This window comes from Pagrus pagrus, assembly GCF_965226575.1.
Source record: "Pagrus pagrus genome assembly, chromosome: 11".
Lineage (NCBI taxonomy): Eukaryota > Metazoa > Chordata > Actinopteri > Spariformes > Sparidae > Pagrus > Pagrus pagrus.
Window position 1 is genome coordinate 9,131,108 of NC_140195.1, and position 22,117 is coordinate 9,153,224.

A 22,117-nucleotide genomic window follows, 5' to 3' on the forward strand; every position below is an offset into this window, starting at 1 on the left:
CGATTTTAACTTGAATCCAAAAGATAGGCCAGTACATACAGTACTCATTGGTTTATATATTTATATAGCCGATATATAACTATAGTTAAAAAGTGTTCTGGTTGAAACAGCCAGAGGCGAAGACAGTTTGTTCCTATGAATTTTGATATTTCCCTTAAGATCTGAGTATGATTTTCTTTTCCCGTACATATCACAGCTGTGACATAATATGCTTTTTCATGTCCTAGAGGGCTAGAAGGTGACAAAAAAACAGGCTGTCACACTTTCACTCATTGAATAATGTTACCTCATTGTTTTATTAATTGGAACACATGAAAACACTGCATTTTACAACAAATCAATCAAAATAGTCAGTAAATTTTTTGCAGCATATGCTCAGAATTTTTACAGTTTTATCTTTTTGAAGCTCTGTTGGACAATGATAATGTCTTACTGGATACATTTGAACTAAGGCTCAATCCCATTTCCATTATTTTTAGACATTCGCAACTTCATGCTGTCAATCATCAAATAAATATGAGCACTGCTTCTTAACCTGGCAACGAGTGGTGCTTTATTGGCTAACATTAGCAATCCATGTTCCCACCCTGCCAGTCTGCACTGATATTAGAGGAATGGTACTAAGTGCAGCAACTTCGCTGTCGGACGCTAGTGAAATTTCATACTCAAGAAGTCTTTATTGTTATAATGCAAAACAACAAAACAGCAAACATGTGCCATTAAAAGGAGGGAATTCAACAATGAAAGTATGGCAAAATGCAAGACTATCATGCACAAATTAGCTAGTTAGCTAGACGTCAGCTAACTAGCAGCAATTGTTTTATGCCTGTTATAAAGAAATGACCATAATACACTGAAATGACATAGAGTTGTCATACATCTTTAAAGTGTGCCCCTGGGCCATGTAGCCCTTACACTTCACCTTACCCCTCTATCCCAATAAAATAAAGGACACCCTACCCCTTTGAACATGCAAAAAACATGGTGGTTGGGGCAAGGGTCATACTAGGATCATTTCCTGAGAAAATGGTTAGAAAGAATTTGAATGTATAAAATAATTTGTGATGTAGGATGTAGCACAGTAATTAAATTAAACACATTTTTAAATGCAGGGAGTTGTGATTTAATTTCCCCAGTAGTAAAAAAGTAGAGCTGTAAGGTGTTCATGAAAGTTGTAGAACTGCTCACAGCAGCAGGAAGAGAACTGTTTCATGTCCTTGACCTTCTGCTTAGTCACAACTTTTATGAAAATCATGCATTTCCCAAAACAAATACAGGAAAACAACTAATGTTCGCTCCAACTCGAAATATCTGTATTTGCCCTACAACTCAAAAAGTTTAATGCAAGGAAAGAAAGATGACGAAGATGCTGTGGGAAAACATTCTGGTGATTTCATTACATAAGATTTTAAATGCTTCAAATAGCTGAACAAAATGCTACACAAGCTAAACTTACATTACAAATTGCAATGATTATTATTATATCCATGTTTTGAATCGATTTTTGTTGCCAAAAGTCATCACAGTTCCTATAAGTTGACTGTCCACTGTGTATCCAATGGCTTTAAACCCTACATGACATGTTAGAAAGAACTCACATAGGAATAGAAAGCCATAAGACACACTTGTGGTTTGATTTAGAAGATAATGATACTAAATCAGTCTCAGATGCAGTTTGAGAAATCACGCAGTTAGAGCCGAAAGCTTGTCATGTGGGAGGAAAACACAGGGGCAGTTTACAGACAACAGTCGGGATTTAAAAACTCACATCCACATGAATAATTAACCAAAGAAACTGGAAGTGTTCATCTGAGGCCCGGGGGGAGTAAAATTAAACTGTCTTGTGAGTCTTTAGACCGAGGGAATTATATTTTTCACAGCACAAACTCAAATAAATCGACCCCTACCCGGTGCTTGAATCTTAGAAACAATATTCTGCTAGCTGTTCAATTCCTCAGGGGGTTTGCAGAATAATCTTTGATTAAAAATGCAGTTTTAAATCAGCGTCTGTGGGGAAAAGGTGCAGTGTTAATCAAAAGGATTTTGTTTTTGAATTCAAAACAGATTACGTAAAGTCTTTCTATATTCTGTAGCAACCCCCTGCTTGACTTCCTCATGCACAAAGGAGATCATTACCTCAGCATTTTAATGCAACCACTGGGCTCCGAAAGCTGAGCAGTTTTTATTAATGACCAAAACATTTTTGCAGATATGAACATTTCCATGCAGTAGCTCTTGTGCCTCTTTTATCAAAGCCATCAAACTGATGAGTCAACTATCATTAATGCACAGAAACGCTACCAGTAGGCTTGATTGATTAGAAGTTCATTCACACTCTTTTTGAATGTTTTGTCTTTTTTAACCTCTGAATTTATTCAGAATCTTTCCATGAACCAAAACACAAGACTGTTTGCAACAATTTTCAGCACGAAACTGTTGGAAGTCCTTTGGACTGTTTTCAACCCCTAAGTGAGTGGAGAATCAGCACTCCAGCTATGCAGGCCAAATCTGCTCACCCAGATGTCTGCTCAGAAAACAGTAGCCTTTATAAAAACATGAAAAAGTCTTGTGGACTGAGAGGAAACGGGCTACTATAGAAGACAGAGGAGGCATTTGTTGACATTGTATCAAGTGCAACGCTGAGGTATTTGAGGCTCAGAGGGGCCAGGTATTTGTCAGTCAGTGTTTCTTGTGCTTTTGCTGTCTCCAACTCAAACAACAAAAGCCCCATTGAGACAGCCTCTCCTTTTTTTTCCCTCTGAACAAGCACACAAAGCTTCCTGTACTAGGCTGCAACTGTCCAGTACTGAGAGAACCATGTCTAGTCGTCCTTTAATGCACCTGTTTCAATTTTTTCTGGCAATGCGGTAAAGTGGAGTAAAACCACTCTGTCAGATAGTTTCACGTCCTTTCTCATACCTTTGCTGCATTTAACATGGCTTCTTCTATTCTCTCATCGTTCCAAGATGTCATAACTTTCATCAGAAGACATCCTAACTTTATTCTAACTCAGTGCAGCCAAGCTAGATTAATCCTCATTGGCATTACATATGCTGGATATTCACATGACCTCTGACAGAGAACATTACCCACCGATTGAGGGAAAGTGTTTACTCAATCAGCCTTTCCCAGGTTCAAAGAAATGACCACTGCCACTGAGCTCCAGGGAGCCTGTGCTCATGCATGTCTCAGCATAAATTACTAAAGCCCCTGTGTCAGACTCTGTCCAGACAAGAAGGTGAATCTCAGCCACAGGGAGGATTAGTTTTAATCCCTAAACATCGTACATGGCCGCTCTCTGCTGGGAGCCAATTCAGGGGATCGTCAGCAGCCAGATGTTTTTAATTGTTTTAGATATACATTCCTAGAAGAGTATGAGAAATTGTAGCCACACAGCTTGAACAACACAGCAAATTATTAATATCTGACAATTTAGACACTTGTTTTGAAGACAAAGATGAAGAAAAAAGGGGTGGCGCCTGATTTCTATTTATTGCAAACACACCTAAGCACCTTCCACTGGCGGACAAGACAACCAAAACACATTGAAACACTGCACACAACACATGAAAGCATCAGAGAAGCAGCTTCCCATCCTCACTGTCATCCTTGACGAAAGCAATATCTTCACCGGCACACTTTATACTTCTGAAAGTAACAGTGACGTGCATTTCGTGCCGGATGCATTCTTATGCCATAAATCTGACTCTTACCTCCTTCTCCCTCTCCTGCGTCCCTCGCTGGAACGAGTATGGCATCCCCTCAGCCTAACACTGTATGGAGAGACAATGGGTAGTGGGGGGGAGGAGTTACTATGTGAGCAGGAGCGAGAGTGGGGAGACAGAGGGAGTAAAAGCAGAATGAAAACTGGGAGAGAGAGAGAGAGGGAGAGCGTGAGAGGGAGAAAGAGGGCTCAGAGGGGAGATCACTCGCTCACAATACTCTCAAACCACGAATCTGACAAAAACGTTAGATGAATGACAATTCTTGTAACCCCCCCTCTCTGCCTCCCCATCTCCCCTCCTCAGCTGCGATGTCATAGAGAAAACAGCATCCAGAAATCCCTCTCTTCACGTGGGAAATGTAAGGAAAAACAAGAGACTGTGAGAGAATGGGTCCTGGTTTTAAACAAGTCCCTTTCTTTGGCTTTCTTTGAATGAGTTCTTAAGATTCCAAGTTGGCAGAGTGCCCGTGGGTCCTGGATGGAAAAGGATAAAAGAGGGGCTGAGGTAGGGGGGCTGGCTATTGTGTTTGTTCCCTTCCTTTCAGCCCTGGCACTCTAGTTGATCTTTGCAGCCAGTTGCTGAATATTCCAGTCACTTATTCCTCGGTTGTAAATGGAGGCTCTCACATTTTTATTAATTTTCATCTGGGTTGCTGCTCATGTCATCACCTCGGAGATGGTTTAAACTTTGTTGTTGTCATCCTGCACATACAGTTCAAGGCTTGAGGTAGAGGTTCAAGGAGCAAAAATAATTACCAAATGAGCAGTGGCTCAGTCAGTCAGCACTGATCTGAAGATCCTGGTGTCTTTAGAGTCTTTTAGTCTTTGTTTGGGCCTCTTTGTCCTCCCAACAGTCCATCACTAGTAGAGAGAGACTGCTGTTTTGCCTGGTGAATCTGGGATGAAGACAGCAGGTGCTGTTGCCCCTCTCTGAGTCACACTCAGCTTTCTCCCCCTCCATCCGTTTCCTCTACTAATACACCCTCCTCCCCCTTGTCTAGATGTGAGGAGGGGGGCTCAGATAGGGAGAATGAGCTACTGTATAATGAAGCACACCCGGAGAAAATAAACTGTTTTCTAAAGGTTTTAATGAGTGATGTCATGTCGTCCTGATCAGAATGGCTGATGAGCTGTTTGACACAGAGCGAAGGCGATCATGTAAAGGGTGTAAAGGATTAACGCAACTGCATCTCTTGTCAGTCACCACTGTGCCTCTCACCGCTGCTTGTGCTGCATCAGTGCCGCAAGAGAAGCCCTGTTTTCACTCACAGTCTACCCCCCCCACCTCTTCCTCCTCAACCTCCTCCTCCTCCTCCTCCGCCTCCTCCTTCCCCTCAAACCCTTCCCTTCCCTCTCTCTCTCTGTCTTCCTCTTGCTTTCCCTCAAATAAACACACAGGCTCGGTTCATTACTATTCACCAGGTTTCACTAAGACACGCATCATTGCTCTGCTCCCTACAACTGTGTCGGGAGAGGCGGGGGGACAGGAGGGCAGGGAGAAGGAGAGGAAGGGGAAAGCAAGAGACATCTTGTGATAGAAAAGAATAAATCACTATTGTGTTTTCTGTGTCCGGATGTGTGTACAAACATATATTACCAGACAGCTGCATGCATGAGTTGTTCTCTCTTCTGCCTGTGACAGTGAAATCTCCCGGGTAACAAAGCTGATTCAGTCCTCAATACAGAAATCTGTTTCCTTATGTTGGGTTTTGATTCATCACTTGCCTTTCATTAAAATCCACTGAGGTCGTACACTCAAATTATTATCTGTGCTGATATACTGACGGAGCATTTCATCCATGAAAATGGGCACAATGCTTGATTTCTATTCCTGTGTTGGCTCAGTCTAAGCCTTAGATGGTCTGGAAGTTTCTGTCACATCCATTTTAGAAAAACCGTACTTCACTATGAAACTAATCCTTTGTTCATTTTACTCTTTAGTCAGCTGTTCTCAATAGAGGACAATGATTCCTAGAATTACAGCAAAATCATAAGGTAGGAAATCTACGCTGCAGGGATAACCACCAAAAATCGCACAGATTTCATTGTTTGGTTAACGTAGGCTCTGACAGTCGATGATATCAGTTGAAAAGGCTGTTATTTTCCATGGGCTGCTATTCATAGTTGTAAAATTACATGGGAACATTAAAAGACCTTCAAACATAATACATTTCCAACAACTTTCAAAAAGAGCATTTAGACTTTTTATAAGCTTGCAACCCTTTTTTTGTAGTTTCCTGTCATTAAGTGTTTAGGGCAGGGAAGCCTTTTTACCTTGGAGGGCCAAAAATGGCAGTTATTGGTCGGACACGGGCCAAAAGGAAAAAATGTTTTTATTGTATTGTATTTTTAAGATGCAAAATGGCACTAAGATCCCAGATTCCCTATACTGACTGCCAATCTGCCCTCCATGCTCAGATGCTGAAAAATAATTAGTAATTAGGAATCTTACATATTTAAAGAGCATTTTTCCTCCCACAACAAAACACATTTTTTTTCACTAGAAAGGCCAAACTGAACCTAATGATGGGCTAACTCTGGCCTGCTGTCCCCGCTTTGGACAGCCCTGGTTTTCAGGTACAGCAGACTATTCTGTAGTGGACTGTGTTGTCATCAGCTTTCTTCCTTCAAGGGTTTCAAACAACAAATCAGTCATCTCGAGGACTTGCAAATGCAGTGGATGCATTACCACTTTACATTCAGCAGAGAAAGTAATTTGGCAACTGTTTTTAAAATCAAAGCAACAAAACAAAAAATCCCCCCTAAAAAAGCATCTTTGAGTATCTAGAAAAGCGCTATATACAGTAAGTCTAATGTATTATTATTATTATTAGTAGTAGTAGTAGTAGTAGTAGTTCCCAATCAACATTTGAGACATTTTTTAAAGATACGATTACAAAATGCACTTGTTCCAGCTTCTGGTGGGCTTGAAACCTTCTGAGCTGGACTTGAGTGGCACCTAATGAGATATATATTCCAGGATTTGTTGTAACAGTTTAAAAAACGAGACCACCCTAGACCTTAAAATCCCACCGAGAGGATTTAATGTCGGCTTTACATCATCAACAGAACGTTTCAAACCTAAATCTAAGGATGAGTACGACATGATGTTAAATGCTCAGCTTTGTGTACGTACTGTATGTATGTACCGTAGATTAATATCAGTCACAAATATTGTGTATATTTTGTGGACGTCTCAGGTGATGTCAGATGCTAATGGTGCAAAACAAAGTGTAGACACACCAGCAAAACATGGCTTGGCCACTAATAAATAATTCATGATGGGACCAATAATAACCATCATTAACAGCTTGCAGCATTGGGGTTTAATTAGCCAATATAACAGGGATCAACAGAGGCAGCATCGCTCCATTCATCCGCAGTTCAGAGTGGGAATTGGCTGACAGAGGCCATTATATTCAGAGGGCTCCAGATGTGATCGGCTGCTGCGCTTTTAGGAATCCTGGGTGAGAATTGCTGATTGAAGCCTTTGGGTAAATGTCAACGCTCCACTGAGCTTAAACTTCTATTCACATGATATTAAAGCCTGGACTGTTGGAGAATAAGGCTTCACATTCGTTGCAATACAGCGCAAAACTCAAATGACATTCTGAATGTGCACACATCTGAAGATTCATGATAACTCTGAAGACGTATTAAATGATCTCTCCTGCAAGGTCAGGCCTTTTTCTCCTGCTGTTCTTACTAGTGAATACATTTTGTAAGAAAATAATGCTTTTTTATTTAACATATGTGTGACCAATGTATTTTCATACTCAATGTAGCGACTAGAACATGATTGAATGTATTTATAGGCAGACAAAGCAATTGGCTAGACCACAGTTTCAAATAAGTCCATCATAGAACAATAGTCAGACGCTGTATGAACTTTGAAACACTTGTTATTTTGCTGTATCATTCCTCCTGTTCATACTGGCTGGTGCAAGATCCCTTTCTAATACACTTTTAATATAAATGATGGGCATGTTTGCAAACCTTGGGACCTCAAAAATAGGAAGGATTTTGAAAGGATTTTTGGCTATGGCACCTCCCCCAGAGAAATTTCAGTTTCAGAGACTTTCTTCCTACATTATGGTGACTGTTAACAAAAACGATACTGCAACAACATTGAGTTAGGGTTTGAGTTATGCTATATACTGTGTACTTATGCCCCTCTGGCATGAACTTAAACGTAAATCTCTGGCATGAACGTTCAACATCGACAACATTCATCAGTTTTCATGCATTCATTCATTTCTTTCCCCCGCCCCTTGGAGAGTCTGTACACACCACCGCCCAGTGCTTGTCAGCCTCTTGACGGTGATTGACGTCAGTGCGACAGAAAAATCAATCACTGGGGTAACAAAATGAATGCCTCTTTCCTTTAAAACTTTCTGTAAGAAACAGGAATTTATCGTTCCAGGACATCTGAACTTTGCTTGAGTATTTCTTTCTCTTCTCCATTTCTCTGTCCGTCTCTCACTCACTGAGGAGGACGAGGCACAAAAGTGCAGTAGTACAGTACATGCTGTACAGTGCCAGAAACAGGTTCTGATAGCTAAAGGGGCTAAAGGGTGTGAAAATGTGTCATGAATAAATACAGGAGAATTGTGACCCTGGGAGGAAACCGGGAGGGGGCAATGAAAGAGATAGTAGGCCTCAACAGTCTGAGTTATGGTGCTAATCTTTCAAAGTTACAATCTTTTAGTACTTCAGTACTTTTTTGTACTAAAAATGCTGTAAATTTACCTATTTTGTCTTTTAGTCCTGCAGCAGATTAGGGGGTCTCTCAGATTTGGGTCACATTACTTTGAAATGCATAAAGTTACTGAATACAAACGGCATGGTATTTTTTGCAATTAGTAATGTAATCTATTGGATTAAAAATGTAATCTAATCTGGATACTTTATACGTAACTTTGTACTGGATGTAGCAACAAAGATTTGAGTTCCACACATTTTTTTTTTCTTTTTCTTCTTGAACACATGTTCAATGCAAATAAAATGCCTTTTGCATATTCAGTATTTACAGTTGGTCAAATCTAATTCTTCTTAAAAAAGCGGAACTGGAAAAAACTGCATGTATACTGTGTGTATTCTACATCATCAACATGCTTTGCAACATGCAACATGTTTCTTCTGTTTCTTCTATGTAAGTTCTTGTCACACAATGTGCGGCACTCGTCTATGAAGTTAAAAAAAAAGCATTGGTTTTCATTAAAAAGATTTTTCATAATGAATTAATAATTTTTAAAACTGACATATTTTTAAGACATAACCAAAAATGTAATCAAGTAATCCTTGACAATGTAACTATAATCTTATTACACGTTTTTTCAAGTCTGGGCTGAATATATGACTTATTATTTTTAATTTGATTGCGTAATCCGGATTACACATTATCTGACCCAACTCTGTGTTCAGGGTGAATGATTACCCCAAGAACAAAAAAAGCCAGAATACGCAAAATACTGCCTCATACAACATTTCAGTTTTAACCTTTTATGTAAAAAAATTCAATCATTTTCAGTCTCTGTTTTACCATTTTTGGATTGGTTTCTTGTAACTTTTAATAGAGTTTGCCCAGTGAACGCTCTCTAATCTGCTTTCCAGAAATGGTTTTGCATGAAAGTGACACTTCATTTTCTCAAACTTCTCTGAATAATTATGCTCAGATAACTTTTTGATCTCCTCATGCTCTAACTCTCACTTGTGCTTTATGTCTTGGCTCCTTCACCGGCAGCCAGTTTCAAAGGATAGAGCCTTGTAGAATGGCACTGTTTTGCCCTGCAGACATGTCCGTTTGCATACCACATAGCCTTGGCTCTATTTTGGGCCTGAGGAGATGTGTAGGGGGGTGCACTGCAGGGCATTTCCATCCAGGGCTGCGGGGAGTGACAGGAGAAACGTGGATAGGCGACAGATACATTTTCTTAGCTCTCCTAGACGAGCCTGTGTACTTCAGCTAATCCCCTCACTAGTGTTAATGCATACTGAATCAAGTAAGCCTGCCTGACTTGACAAGTAATAATACACAAACATATTGTGACTTCCTCCTTCTCGTAGGCATTGAAATGTTCATTTTGCTCCCTCGCGTATGATTAAATATACACATCCACAGGCTTATGAAGAAATACATCGAGCTCTGGAGGTATTAGCATGTAATCCATGTCATTTACTGTTCTTTATCCTGTATGGCAGCATGTGCATTTCTCTGCAGGCTTACTGGACCTTTAAGAAACACGGTATATAGATTAAACAAATAGTAGCGGTGGGAGAAGAGCAGAGAGAAAAATCAGATTATGATTCCTGTCACATTGTCCTGGCACAGTCACAGGCCTCTGATTGAGAGTTGGCTAAATGTCAGCCAATGGAGATGAGACAGAGAGGAGCAGGGCGATGCTGTTTTTGTTCACTTTAAATGCTGTTACTGATGTCTTGGCTCTTTATGTTGCTGCCATGTGTCTGACTAAACAAGAGATGCTGTATTCAGAGTGTGTTTGAGAAAAAGAAAAGAGGGACAGCAAGTATGTTTTTGCAAAATATTTAATCATCATTCAATATTTCAACAGAGGGAAAGCAGATTGATTTTGCCTTGAAGTGTGGATGAATGTAGCACTTGAGCACCATCTAGTGTTGAAACTCAGAAATACAGATAACCTCAATTAATCCGCATAACTAAATATCCTCCTCCTCTTCAAAATGTGTTTTGCTACCGTGTATGTTTGAGCTTTACTGTGCAGAATTATGCACATAATCTTTTAAAAGTTTGAAATCGTTTTCTTATTTTTTGTAAGAATGGCACAAAGAAAACGGTTTAATTCAGACACCAGATGTATTATTTACATTTGGAGTAAATTAAATGATTATAACTTCCAATCCATTGATGACCACAGCTTTTTTTATTTAATTTTATTTCAAGATACAATAGGAAATCTGCATTAAAATGTCCAAAACTACTCAAACTATATATACATCTTGCTTCTCCTGACTGTCAGAGCAGAATCTCATGTGACTCCAGGTGTTTATGCCTCCAGAAGGTCCGACTCTGCAAATCTCCTTTTTCAAGAGAGTCCTGTCCAAGACAGGCAGCAGCAAAGTTACACAATTGAAGACATTAAACAAAATTAAAGTGAAGACAAATAACAAATTGCTGAGACATATAATCAGCGTTCACAACATCTACAGCCAGATGTCCTTTTCTTCTTTTCTTTTCATCTTGTAACTGATTCCAAGCAGAGGCAGTTTTTATTATAGACTTCAGGGACAGTGAGTAGAAATAAGTCCTGGGAGGGAAGACAATAACTTCCTGTACATTTTTGAAGGATGTAGTTCTGTAGGTATTGGAAGCATACCAAGAATAGCCTTGTAAATCAGAACATGTGGCATGATGGATGAGAAAACTGTTGCAACCATTTTTTACCCCAAACACCCAGAGTGTGCCCTCTGCTGTCTACTCAGTGGTTAGATTGAAGAGGTTGAGACGGTGATTTGTCATTCCATGATATGTTCGTCAGATATTCTTTGTAGGGATGGGTCATTGTTTTCAAATATTCAAATAGTCGTTGAATTAGAAATATCAAATAGTTCATACTTCAAAAATATTTTCCATTGTTTTTTGCCTTGTATTTACCGGCACCTGGAAATAACGTTACTACAGGCCTTGGTAGAATTACATTAGGTTTCTGATGACGGAGGGAAGTTTCTCTGTGCTCAGTGAAATCTGAGCAACTATAATTTTGGGACATTCTCAGCCTCAAGTGCACGTACACTGAGAAAGGAGGCAAAAAAGAGGAGACAATGTTGTTTTCAGCACTTAAACTTCTGAAATGATTTTCATAGTCATAGTTCTTCATTTTTCAATGAAACAGATCTTCATCTTCAAACAAAGGCTGATTTTTAATTCCTAAACAAAGTGAAAAGGCTCAACAATAAATTAATTTAGGTGGATTACATTACTACTTATGAAATGCGCAGCAGCTGTTACAGATTTTAAAGGCACTTTACTGTTCTTTAATTAGCAAACACAAACAGTATCTCTTCCTAATCTAGCCTGTGTAGAAAAGTTAATTCTGAAACTGATGTCCTACTTCAGTAACTTGACGTTGCTTGACTACCTGAGATCACGTTAGTTGACAATTAGCTGGACAAGCCATCTTGTGTTGCTATATCTCCAGAAGAGGAAGTCGGTGTTAATGAATGTCTTTTGTATAAACACATATATTTCTAAGGGTTTAGTACCTGACCAGCATCTCCACCGTGTGCAGGGCATGTTGGCAAATCAGTTACACAGCTTAGCTTTGCAGGCTGTGTGATCCTGGCATAAAACACTGTGTAGAAAGACACAATCACAGGGAAAGATAAGCATGTTTTAAATCAGAGAGCCAGCACATAGATATGCATCATACTTAGGTATTTAGAGACAAACAAACTTCAGAACTGGCTAATTGTGTAACTCTAACAACATTAAAAACCAATCAAATAACACAGAGGGGATAAGATAACACATTCAAAACACATAAAGGTTTGTGTCATTATCATGCAAATAAAATACGGAAAATCTTTGTGCCGTTTAGGGGCCAGGTTTTTTCATTATATGTTGGTTTAAAAATGACTAAATTCTCAGTTTTAATAATAAGCCTGTATTGTGATTTCTTTAGTTTCCAGGCCTTGCCGGAAGACCATATTTGGCCACAGCCGGCAAAGCTTTACTTCCTCCATGTAATCATTAAAGGGATTAGGTTTTGAGTCCTTTCTTTTATTCATACCAATGATGGTCAAGTAATAAAGTTATGCACATTACCCACTATTATTCATTTTAGAACAATCACTTTAAATCCAAAGAACGGTTGAGTGCAAGAGTCCCAAATATCTAAATCGGGCAGAAGTCTTGAGATGCAAAGCATCTGCCAGCTTCTTGGACGTTTGACATCCATTCTGAAACGGGGTCAAGCTAAACATTGTTGTGTCATTTTGCACATATTGTCTGTTCTCAGTAGCATCTCTGAACTTTAAACCCACCCACACACACATGCTGGCTCGGAAAGAAATTCAAGAAAATTCAGAAGAATTCTAGAAAAAGAAGATAACATTTGACAACAATTATATTAAATTCATATTCTTGGACTCACACTGATTGTAGTCATAGACAGAGAGAGGAGACAGACAGACTGATTGATCCAAGAGAGAAAGTGTGTGGTTACATCAGTCTGCCACACACCAGGAAATGTCATGAATAAAGACACCTGAATGAGAAAAGTAGAGTTGAGCTAAATGCTAATATCAGTGTGACAAACATGATGATGAACATGTACGATATCAACCTTGACATACTACCATAGTACTTGAATTTTCATGAGATGATGGCGCTGCATTAGGATTCCTCCTCTGGGGAACATGAATGTCAGTACTAAACAATATTACTAAAAATAAAGAGTTAGAAACGTAGAAATTGGCTTACTGGACACCAGATATATTCTTGGTGAGGTAACACAGAGTTATAATAAGACAGCATGACAAGAAAGATGGAGGTGGCATGTTTTGTAAATTGAAGAGATTTCATTGAACTAGATTTTATCTGTATTTTAATGACATTCTGTGGCAGAATATGTCATTTTTAGCGTCCAAGTTTTCGCAATGAGTGCTGCAAGGTTGTCCAGGTATGAAAGAAAAGACAACCTGTCCATGAGAAGCCTATGCGTCATTGCTTCCTGAATGATACATTTTCCATTGATAGAGCCGGAAGTGCCATTACATATAAATGCACACTTAACTGGTAGCATTTCAACACACACTCCTTTTCATTGCTAATCATTGACACAATTCAAATGGCGATATTTTTGTTGGAAGAATCTCCACTTCACCCATTAACTCGAGAGGACATCATCTTCGGTGAAGCAATCCAACAGGGAGGGAGCTGAGTGCTTTAAAAGAGATCAAGAAACTGGTTATACTACAACAGGCATCGACAGAAGCTGCAGTCACACATTGACATAGTGGTAAAAAGTCCTGCTTTCACTGAGTTTCTTTACTGTTGCCAAGATGTTTGTGGATGAGCGGATCGTTACTCTGTTCAAAAGGAATGCTCATCACACACTGACCTACTGGAGTGTTTTCTTCAGCTTTGGACTCTGCATTGCATTTCTTGGACCTACAATTTTGGACTTGCAGTGTCAAACAAACTCAACACTTAGTCAAATCACCTGGGTGTTCTTTTCCCAGCAGTTCTGCTTGTTGATTGGCAGCTCTGTCGGTGGTGTTTTCAAGAGGACGTAAGTATCATGAACTCACATCTGGAGTGTGAATCCCCCAGACTCTTCTAAAATAGACTGAGAAGGAGTGACCTTCATGTTGACTGTATCCGTGTCTTTTCTTTCTTAAAGGTTGTTCAGTGCTCTAGCTGCTTTGTTTGTGTCTGCTCTCCTCATCTCTGTAATATTTGCCATCATACCTCTGTGCAATAATGTTCTCCTGCTCGCCATCGCCATGGCTGTGTCTGGATTGGCGATGGGCATTATTGACACCATCGCTAACATCCAACTGGTAACCATCTATCAGAAGGACTCTGCTGTTTTCTTACAGGTGAAAAAGCATGAAGTGTTTGTACCTGATCTGACATTATAGCGTTAAAAAAATGTATAGGGCATCACATTTGGTTTTTCTTTTTTTTTTTTTCTTCTTTCTTATTTTCTACAGTGGAAAAAATAATGTATGCCATGTCTGTGGCCTTTTGTCTTTTCTGCAGGCTCTTCATTTCTTCATCGGGTTTGGAGCCCTGGTGAGCCCACTGATTGCAGATCCTTTCCTCTCAGAGACGGGCTGTGGGAATCACACAGGGAATGGCACTGAGATCATGCATCACTTCAGGAACATGCTGAGAAACAGTCCCATTGCTGAGCACAACATAACTCAGAGCCACCTGCCCCATGAGGGATTGGAAGAGGATTCCATTGTGCACTATGCCTTCTGGATCATGGCGCTTATCAATGTAAGACACTGAAGATGTAACTTCTCAATTTGTTTCAGTTAATTGTTGTGAAAAGGGAAAAAGCTGAATATTAATTGTGCCCCCTCAGCTGCCTGTGCCCCTTGCAGTCCTGTTCCTGATGTATCGGGAGCAGCTCATCCCGTGTTGCCCCAGCAGCACTCCTCGTCTCTTGGACAAAGATGAACTAGCAATGGAGACCCAGCAGGGGGCAGAGGGCCCGGACGTGGAGCAGAAGGAACACGAAGCTGGAGGTAAAGACAAGGAGGGAGTGATTTTTATACAGGACCCCTATTTTTAAATGAATAATGCATTCTTTCTCTGTGAAAAAGATGAAAAAAATCACAATAAATGCCTTTTTGTGTGCTACAATCTGTCATTTGTGACGCTCTGTTTCAGGTCATGGGGATATCTTTAGCTGCTGTCAGAATGATAACCTGCGCGGGCTGCCAGTATCCTTCTTTATGATTCATATTCTTGGCGGGATGGTGCTCTTTATGACCGATGGTATTGTGGTGAGTGAGGGGTGCAGATAAATAATATGATGTGCATTTCACAAACTGTGTTCCACATAAAATTTTATGAACGCGTAGGCCTACAAAATCTGTTTCACATAAAACGCAGACAGCAGAGCACATGAAAGAATCTGCCTTTTTTCCTTTTCAGGGTGCATATGCCGGATTTGTGTACACCTACGGTGTGGCACCACCGATGTCGCTGCCTCATAAGACAGCAGGTTACCTTGCCAGTATCTTTTGGGGAGCGATCACTGCTGGGCGTCTGCTGTCTATTCCTCTCTCGTACCGTTTCCAGCCTGTGAGACTGCTCATGTTCAACATAGTAAGTCCGATAAAATATTTAGACATGATAAATGACACATACACAAGGTCAAACACTGGTATTAATACTGTCTTTTCTTTGTTTTTGCAGGCCGGTGCTATTGTTACTGTGTTGATGCTGCTTATTTTCTACACCAGCAGTACCTTCCTCTTTGTCGGGACCTGCTTATGCGGGCTTTTCCTCAGCAGCATATTCCCCTGTATGCTTGCCTATACTGAAGACATCCTTGATTACCAGGGTATAATGAAGAGTTTATAGCTCAATAATAATAAAAAACAGTAATGGATTCAGAGCAAGGAGAGGGAATAAACTATACATTTCTTCCCGCAGGATGTGCAACATCAGTCCTGGTGACGAGTGCGGGGATGGGAGAGATGGTAATGCAGGTTGTGGTTGGCTCAGTAAGTCTGATGAGTATCTTCGTTATTATAGAAAAAGAAAGTGTGCAGAAGTAGAGATTTAAGATTATAATTGCAAAAAACAAGCCCAGAGGAGGTTTAGATTCTTGTTTAAGTAGTTTAATGTTGCTATCTCATCCCCCAGATTATACAGACTGAAGGCAGCTACAGTTTCCTGCTGTGTGGAATGATAATCGCCTGCATCGGTTTTATCCTCTTTATTGGCCTCCTGCTGTTCCATCGAATGCACAGAAATTACCTCACAGGTACATTATCAACCAGCACCCTCATACACACTGCAGCATAGAGTTTGTTTTCACTCATTTCATATTCATTACCCCCTGTTCCAACTCCCTCTGCAACCCAACAGGAACAACGAAAAAGTCAGCCATGGTGGAGGAGACGGCTCCAGAGCAAAACGGATCCCCCAAAACAGAGCAGAAAGAGGCAACTGAGATCAGCTGAGAGGGACAGCAGTTGTCTTTTGTCCTTTACTGGCTACTGTAGGAGACGAAGTATTACAACTATCTATCATTAAAGGCTTCAAATGTTTTACTAAAGCCTTAAGAAATGAACATTGTGCGGATTTATTTTTATTGTGCTGGAAATTACATGGTATTTTTGAGGTCATAGTTCAAACTCTTCTGTTTTGTAAATCACGGAAAGTGTTCATCAAATTGTGGATCAGTTTTCTGTTTAATATTGTATCAGGGTTTGAAATTTGCAATACAAGGATCATGATCATGATTAGAACAGAATACTTGAGGGATAAGTTCATCCAAAAATAAAAAATCTGTCATTATCTACTCACCCTCATACCGATTTAAAGTTGGGTGAAGTTTTGTAGTTCACAAAACATTTCTGGAGCCTCACAGCAAACAGAGTCCTTCAACATGGTGGTGAGTGGATGGCGACAGAATTTTTATTTTTGAGTGAACTTATCCTTTAACAATTCATTCATTCATTTGTCTGTTTTCTGTTTTTCATTTTAATTTTTGTCTTTTATTTTGTGTTTTTGCATACCTTTGGCGTCTGTACATGGAAATATACATACTGTATAATATGTCCATTAAAACAATGGCACTGGTATGATGAACAGTGTTGTTTTGACTGATACTAACACAATTCTGACACCACATTTTATAATCAGCAAAGAAAAAAATGTGGATGCATACAACACACCTGCAACACTTCAGATGTTTATTTTCTTTGCTTTCAAATTAACCACTCAAGAGGAGAGCCTCAGGTTTTACATTGTTAAACATCCAATGTGGAAGGAAAGACTTTGTACTCAGAGAAGTTGACCCCCGAGAACTAAAAACAAATGTAAAACAGAATCATCCAGCCTTTGAACAGTCAACCAGTCAATCTGTAACTTCAGCTTTAGGCCCAGTTGCAACAAGAACAGGAGCTGTCAAAGACCAGACCAGCAGCACAGTTCTCAAAGTAGGTCTTGCCGCTGCTGCAGTTGTAGAATTGGTTCTTGTCCTTTGGGTTGGGATACATGCCGTTGGCCTTTCCGGCGCAGAACCCGCTGTCCATGCCGCCGGTGCCAGAGCCCCCACCAGAGGAGCTGCCGCCACTGGAGCTTCCTCCAGAGCTGCTCTGGGTCGTCACTCCTGCGATTGGAGGAAGTTTAGTGGCAGGTGCCCTGCAGGCTGAAAAACAAATGTCAATAAATTATTTTCCTGAGAACACTACGTGGATTTACCACTGATCATTGATGATAAAGGTATTAAAAGTCTTACACGCTTGTTCCAGATTAAGGCCCTTTTTGAGGACATTAATCAGTGGGTATTTGCCCTGGTTACAGAAAGTGCCCATGTAGTCATCCATGTCAAGGGTCCACACCATGGCACCTCCAAAGTTACTCTTTTTCAGCCAGTCAACCTACAAACAGCCAGAAAGGCACATCATAGAAAGAATTTTGAGGTAAAAAATAGCAACTAAATCAGAAGTTGACACTGTCCAATAGTTGGGAAAATTAAGTCTGAAGAAAAAAAGTGAAGACTTAGGAGAAGACCACCACGGTTCTCAGACCACCATGAGTTCTCATAAAGGATGCTCCAGTCTCCCCTATGCTACAGTAGACCAGAAATGAAGCATCGAAGCACCTTTCCTTTGCATTTAGAGATCTTGACCAGATGCTTCTGGGTTATTTCACTTAAAACTTTCCTGAGCTAAAAAAAGACTATTCGACTGCTGCCAGTGTTTGCTGATAACCGCAGCATGACCCTACACAGAAATACAGGGATCAAATGGATAAAGAACCACTCCTGTCACATTCTCCCGTAGCACAGAGTTAAAACTTACACATTTTTTAATACTTACATAAGTTATATACATCTTGGCAGGTTATGGAGTTATGGAAACATTTTTAGCTCAGAGGTAATAAACAGCAGCCGACAGATTGGCCTGTCAAAATGTAAAACAAGTGTTCTGTGCGGCTCCGTTACCTTGATCTGGAAGCTCTTGATGTTGTCATAGCCCACCCACTGGTTTCCCTTGTAGGCATATGGCACATCCTGGGCCTGGTTCCAAACCTCAGTTGCTCCATCTTTCAAAAAGCCGCAGATCTGTAGTTACACAAAGCAATGCATTAATGACAGCCCCAGAACTCATTCACTCTTTCATCTGGAGCCTGTAATATCGAGATAAACCAATCTGCTCTGTTATCAAGCATACAGAAGAATATTAACTAACACTGCACTGCCATTAACAATCGAGCTTATTCTTTATCACAATAATCAGAAAGTGCACCTCAAAATAAGCGAGTTCTCCAGCCTCTTGGGTGTACTTTCCTGGCGTTCCAGCGCCAGCAATAGGTGCGCCAACGCCGTGGTTAGTAGCGCTCCTAAGAGTGAACGTGTTGCCATATGTGGGGAAACCAACAATCAGCTTCTCAGCCGGGGCCCCCTGGCTCTTCCAGTAGTTCATGGCATAGTCCTGGAACAAAGGAAGTAGAAATATGCATGGCTCCGGAGCTAGATAGATTTTGTGGGTGCTTTAACCCTCAAAGACTAACATTATTATATTTCATGTACTGCAGATGTGTCTAAAAGAAATTCAAATAGAGTAAATAGAAAGGAATTAAAGAGGGAGGGGTGGTGGTAATGCAGGTGCTGGCACCCCCTAGTGCCCCTATGTTCGAAGAAACGCTGCGAAAGTGCCCTCTTGGATGCCCCTGTGGTAGATAAATCATGATTAAGTGCCCCTCCAGTGTACAAAACATGGTGAAATGCCCTCTACAATGCCTTTCCAGAGCCTTTTCTGTGCACTGGTGCCCCACTACATACAGCTGATGCCCTTTTTTTACCCCTGCCCCTCAAACATCCTGAGTCCACCACTGGCTACAACAGTTGCCCATTGGCCCAGAGGAAGAAAAATAGCTGCTTCTGCCAACAGCAGGTGTCTAGGTCTCTTAGTGTTAATGTAGTTGCAAATGAAAACTTGTGTACTCTATAGTCAAGCTTTATTACGGTCAATTAATGAGTACGCACCACATTGAAATAGATGAAGCCACCCTGGTCCTCTGGGCCCTTGAACAGGGGACTGCACTCGCCAGTCATGGGGTCCCAAGAGCCATGGAAGTCATAACTCATGACGTTGATCATATCCAGGGACCTGAGTGTGGAAAACAAGACGAGAAGAGATTACCACACCAACATCAACAGGCTTACACTGACAATTTAGCATAAAGGGGTGAGATTCAGAGTTGTCCTGCTCCGCTGTGACCCATTTATGTTGCTGTAGATAAGGCTGGACAGGCTACAAATACAGCTTCAGATGCTTACTGGCCAAGCTTGGGAATCTGATAAGCAGAATCAATGGTGTCCTTTCCAGCCGACACAGCAGCAGACATCAGAAGACGAGCCTTGTTGCTCTGCTTGGCCTCATTTTCAAAGGCAGCTCTCATCTCCTGTTGAATGTCAACAGATATAAAATATTTAGTATCAACTGAAATCCAGGATTCATAATCCATGATTTGTAACATGGTCAGGTTGTGAGTTGTTTTGCTTTTATTTATCTTTTATTCAGGAAGGCACAGTGGAAATCCACCCAACAGGGATTTATCACGGCCCCGAAAAGTCAAGGCAAGCTTCAGTAGCTATATATGCTATTGGGCAAGAAATTATTTAAACCGTAACACAGAAAACAAACCTCCAGGAAAACAGAGTAGTACTGCTTATCTTGAGAAGAGCCTCCTCTGTTGGCTGGATACTCCCAGTCAATGTCGAGCCCATCAAACTCGTACTTCCTCAGGAATGAAATGACTGAGTTGATGAAGGTCTGACGGTTGGCGGAGCTCAACACCATTTGTGAAAACCTAATGTAGGAACAGAAATAAATGTAAGTGAACCCTGATTTGAGCTTTACAGACAGAAAAAAGGCATTAAGATTACATGTTTGTTCTGTATATGCTACTTAAAAATAAATCATTGCAGCTACGATGTTTTGTGTTTCTTTTTTTCCCACAGTTCAATTTGACATATTTGATATTTCTGAAAATGTTGAGAGCTGGGGATGGAATTTAAAATAATAATAAGGTTGTGCACACAACCAGCAGCTGTAATAATGCATCAATTGTACAATCCAGCAGGTTTGAGAGGTTAAAAATTTATGTCAAGTCTGCAGACGTCTGCAGATAATCTCACCCTGTAGAGCCAAAGTTCCACCCTCCAACAGACAGGAGAGTCTTCAGGTTGCCATTCCTGCCAAGAAATTGGACATTTTGCACATAAAAATGCGCCTACTTTATTGTTCTTTATAGGGGTTGTTTCCTTTTATACAAGAGAAACAAACATATTTTCAGTGACTCACTGGTTCTTCAGGGCATTGAACTGGCTGTAAAGCTCCACATCATTCCACTCATAGGTGGCCAGTTGGTTGTTCTTTATGGTGGCGAAGGCATACAGAAGATGGGTACACAGGCACGGGTCGATGTCATCGGGCATGAAAATGGTTGGAGGTGGTCTGTACTGCGCCCAGTTGGTGAAGTAGCATGACAGGATGAAGGATGAGCCTTTGATTGAAAGGAAAGCTGTTATTCGCAGACCAAACACAGGATGCAATGCTATTATCTTTCCCTTTTTTAATTGAGAATTCTTTACATATCATAACAGATGTTTTTATTGAAGCAAAAAAGCCGTTATTCATAATCAAATACACATAAGATAAACAAACCCCCTAGGGTAGCCCCTACCACCCCTACCAACAACCCTGGTACGGTATAAATTACTCCCTCGTATATGTTATGCGTGAAGTCCCGAGTATATTGGTAAAGTATATAATACAACGTTAGGTAGACAATGTGATCAGGGGGGCAGGTTTTAAGTAGTAGGGCCGGGAAAGAGCCCAAGCTTCCTCCTCACACTAAACAAGATCTTTTCAGGTTCGATGCAATGCAATGTCTAAACACAAAAAGGGAAATTCAGATTCAGATTGCTTACCAAGCTGCGCGTGAAGCAGCAGGGCCAGAGCTGTAACATTAAAAAGTTGCATGATTATCTTTAAGCACAGAAATTTACTGACAAAAGTGTTTAAAACTCCCCTCTAATAATTGATGAAATATACTGTTTACCAAATCCTGGAAATAGCTGTTACCAGGACACCATCTGCTGCAAAAAGAAGAGAAAAATGGTTATGACTCACCCGTCACAAACAGTACTTTGCCCATGACTACCTTGTACAAGGAAGGTCATCTAACAGGTGCACTTACTTTTATAGACAGCCACTCTGCACACAAAAAACACGATATCTGCCAGAAAGGTGTTTATTTGCAAAAGATTGTTTAAGGGGAGATTATCAAATGTGCTCACTCAAGGAGTAATATGTGATTACTTATCACACTGCCAGACATTTTCTCCACGGGCGCACTTTCTCCTTGTGTGAAGGACTCATTTATCCAAACTAAGCATAATGCAGAGCAAATACAAGACAGAAAATATACTCAAGGCAGAACATTGAAAGATATGCCACAACTGTTTATATTTTACCAATTATGCCCTACGTGTATGATTGTTATAAATATTTTAAGCTTTAAATCCTACTTATTAAAGTGGCATATCAGGAAAGACAGATGTTTGTTTGTGATTTAACTTTAAGTGCATCCCCTTAAATATGCCTTTCGTTTCATGCAGTAAATTTGCTGTCTCTGTTAGGCAGTGACAG

General features: G+C 40.4%; 2 protein-coding genes across 6 annotated transcripts in view; one reads left to right on the forward strand and one right to left on the reverse strand.

The window, feature by feature from the left end:
• mfsd4ab (major facilitator superfamily domain containing 4Ab) overlaps positions 1-17,042 on the forward strand; it is a gene marked incomplete at its 5' end in the record, with an annotated part of 26,411 nt that extends 9,369 nt beyond the window's left edge. For 2 of the 5 annotated variants that reach the window (XM_084367941.1, XM_084367939.1), the window contains 10 exons: positions 13,946-13,995; positions 14,282-14,305; positions 14,469-14,711; positions 14,800-14,962; positions 15,108-15,223; positions 15,375-15,548; positions 15,639-15,786; positions 15,879-15,949; positions 16,092-16,212; positions 16,317-17,042. In XM_084367941.1, coding sequence (XP_084224067.1) covers positions 13,946-13,995; positions 14,282-14,305; positions 14,469-14,711; positions 14,800-14,962; positions 15,108-15,223; positions 15,375-15,548; positions 15,639-15,786; positions 15,879-15,949; positions 16,092-16,212; positions 16,317-16,411 — 1,205 coding nt within the window. In that variant the 3' untranslated portion in view covers positions 16,412-17,042. Of the gene's footprint in view, positions 1-10,800; positions 13,996-14,106; positions 14,306-14,468; positions 14,712-14,799; positions 14,963-15,107; positions 15,224-15,374; positions 15,549-15,638; positions 15,787-15,878; positions 15,950-16,091; positions 16,213-16,316 lie in introns of those variants that run through there. The other 3 variants (XM_084367942.1, XM_084367940.1, XM_084367938.1) reach the window with 3 other exon arrangements.
• Positions 17,043-17,329: 287 nt separating this feature from the next.
• On the reverse strand, positions 17,330-21,623 carry LOC311265106 (acidic mammalian chitinase-like; the record flags this gene model as incomplete). The annotated part of the gene is made up of 11 exons (XM_084366441.1): positions 17,330-17,604; positions 17,695-17,836; positions 18,403-18,522; positions 18,707-18,892; positions 19,447-19,570; positions 19,741-19,865; positions 20,108-20,273; positions 20,602-20,658; positions 20,768-20,969; positions 21,397-21,426; positions 21,599-21,623. The coding sequence occupies 11 exons, from the start codon at positions 21,621-21,623 to the stop codon at positions 17,330-17,332; spliced, it is 1,452 nt and encodes a 483-aa protein (XP_084222567.1).
• Positions 21,624-22,117: the final 494 nt, after the last annotated feature.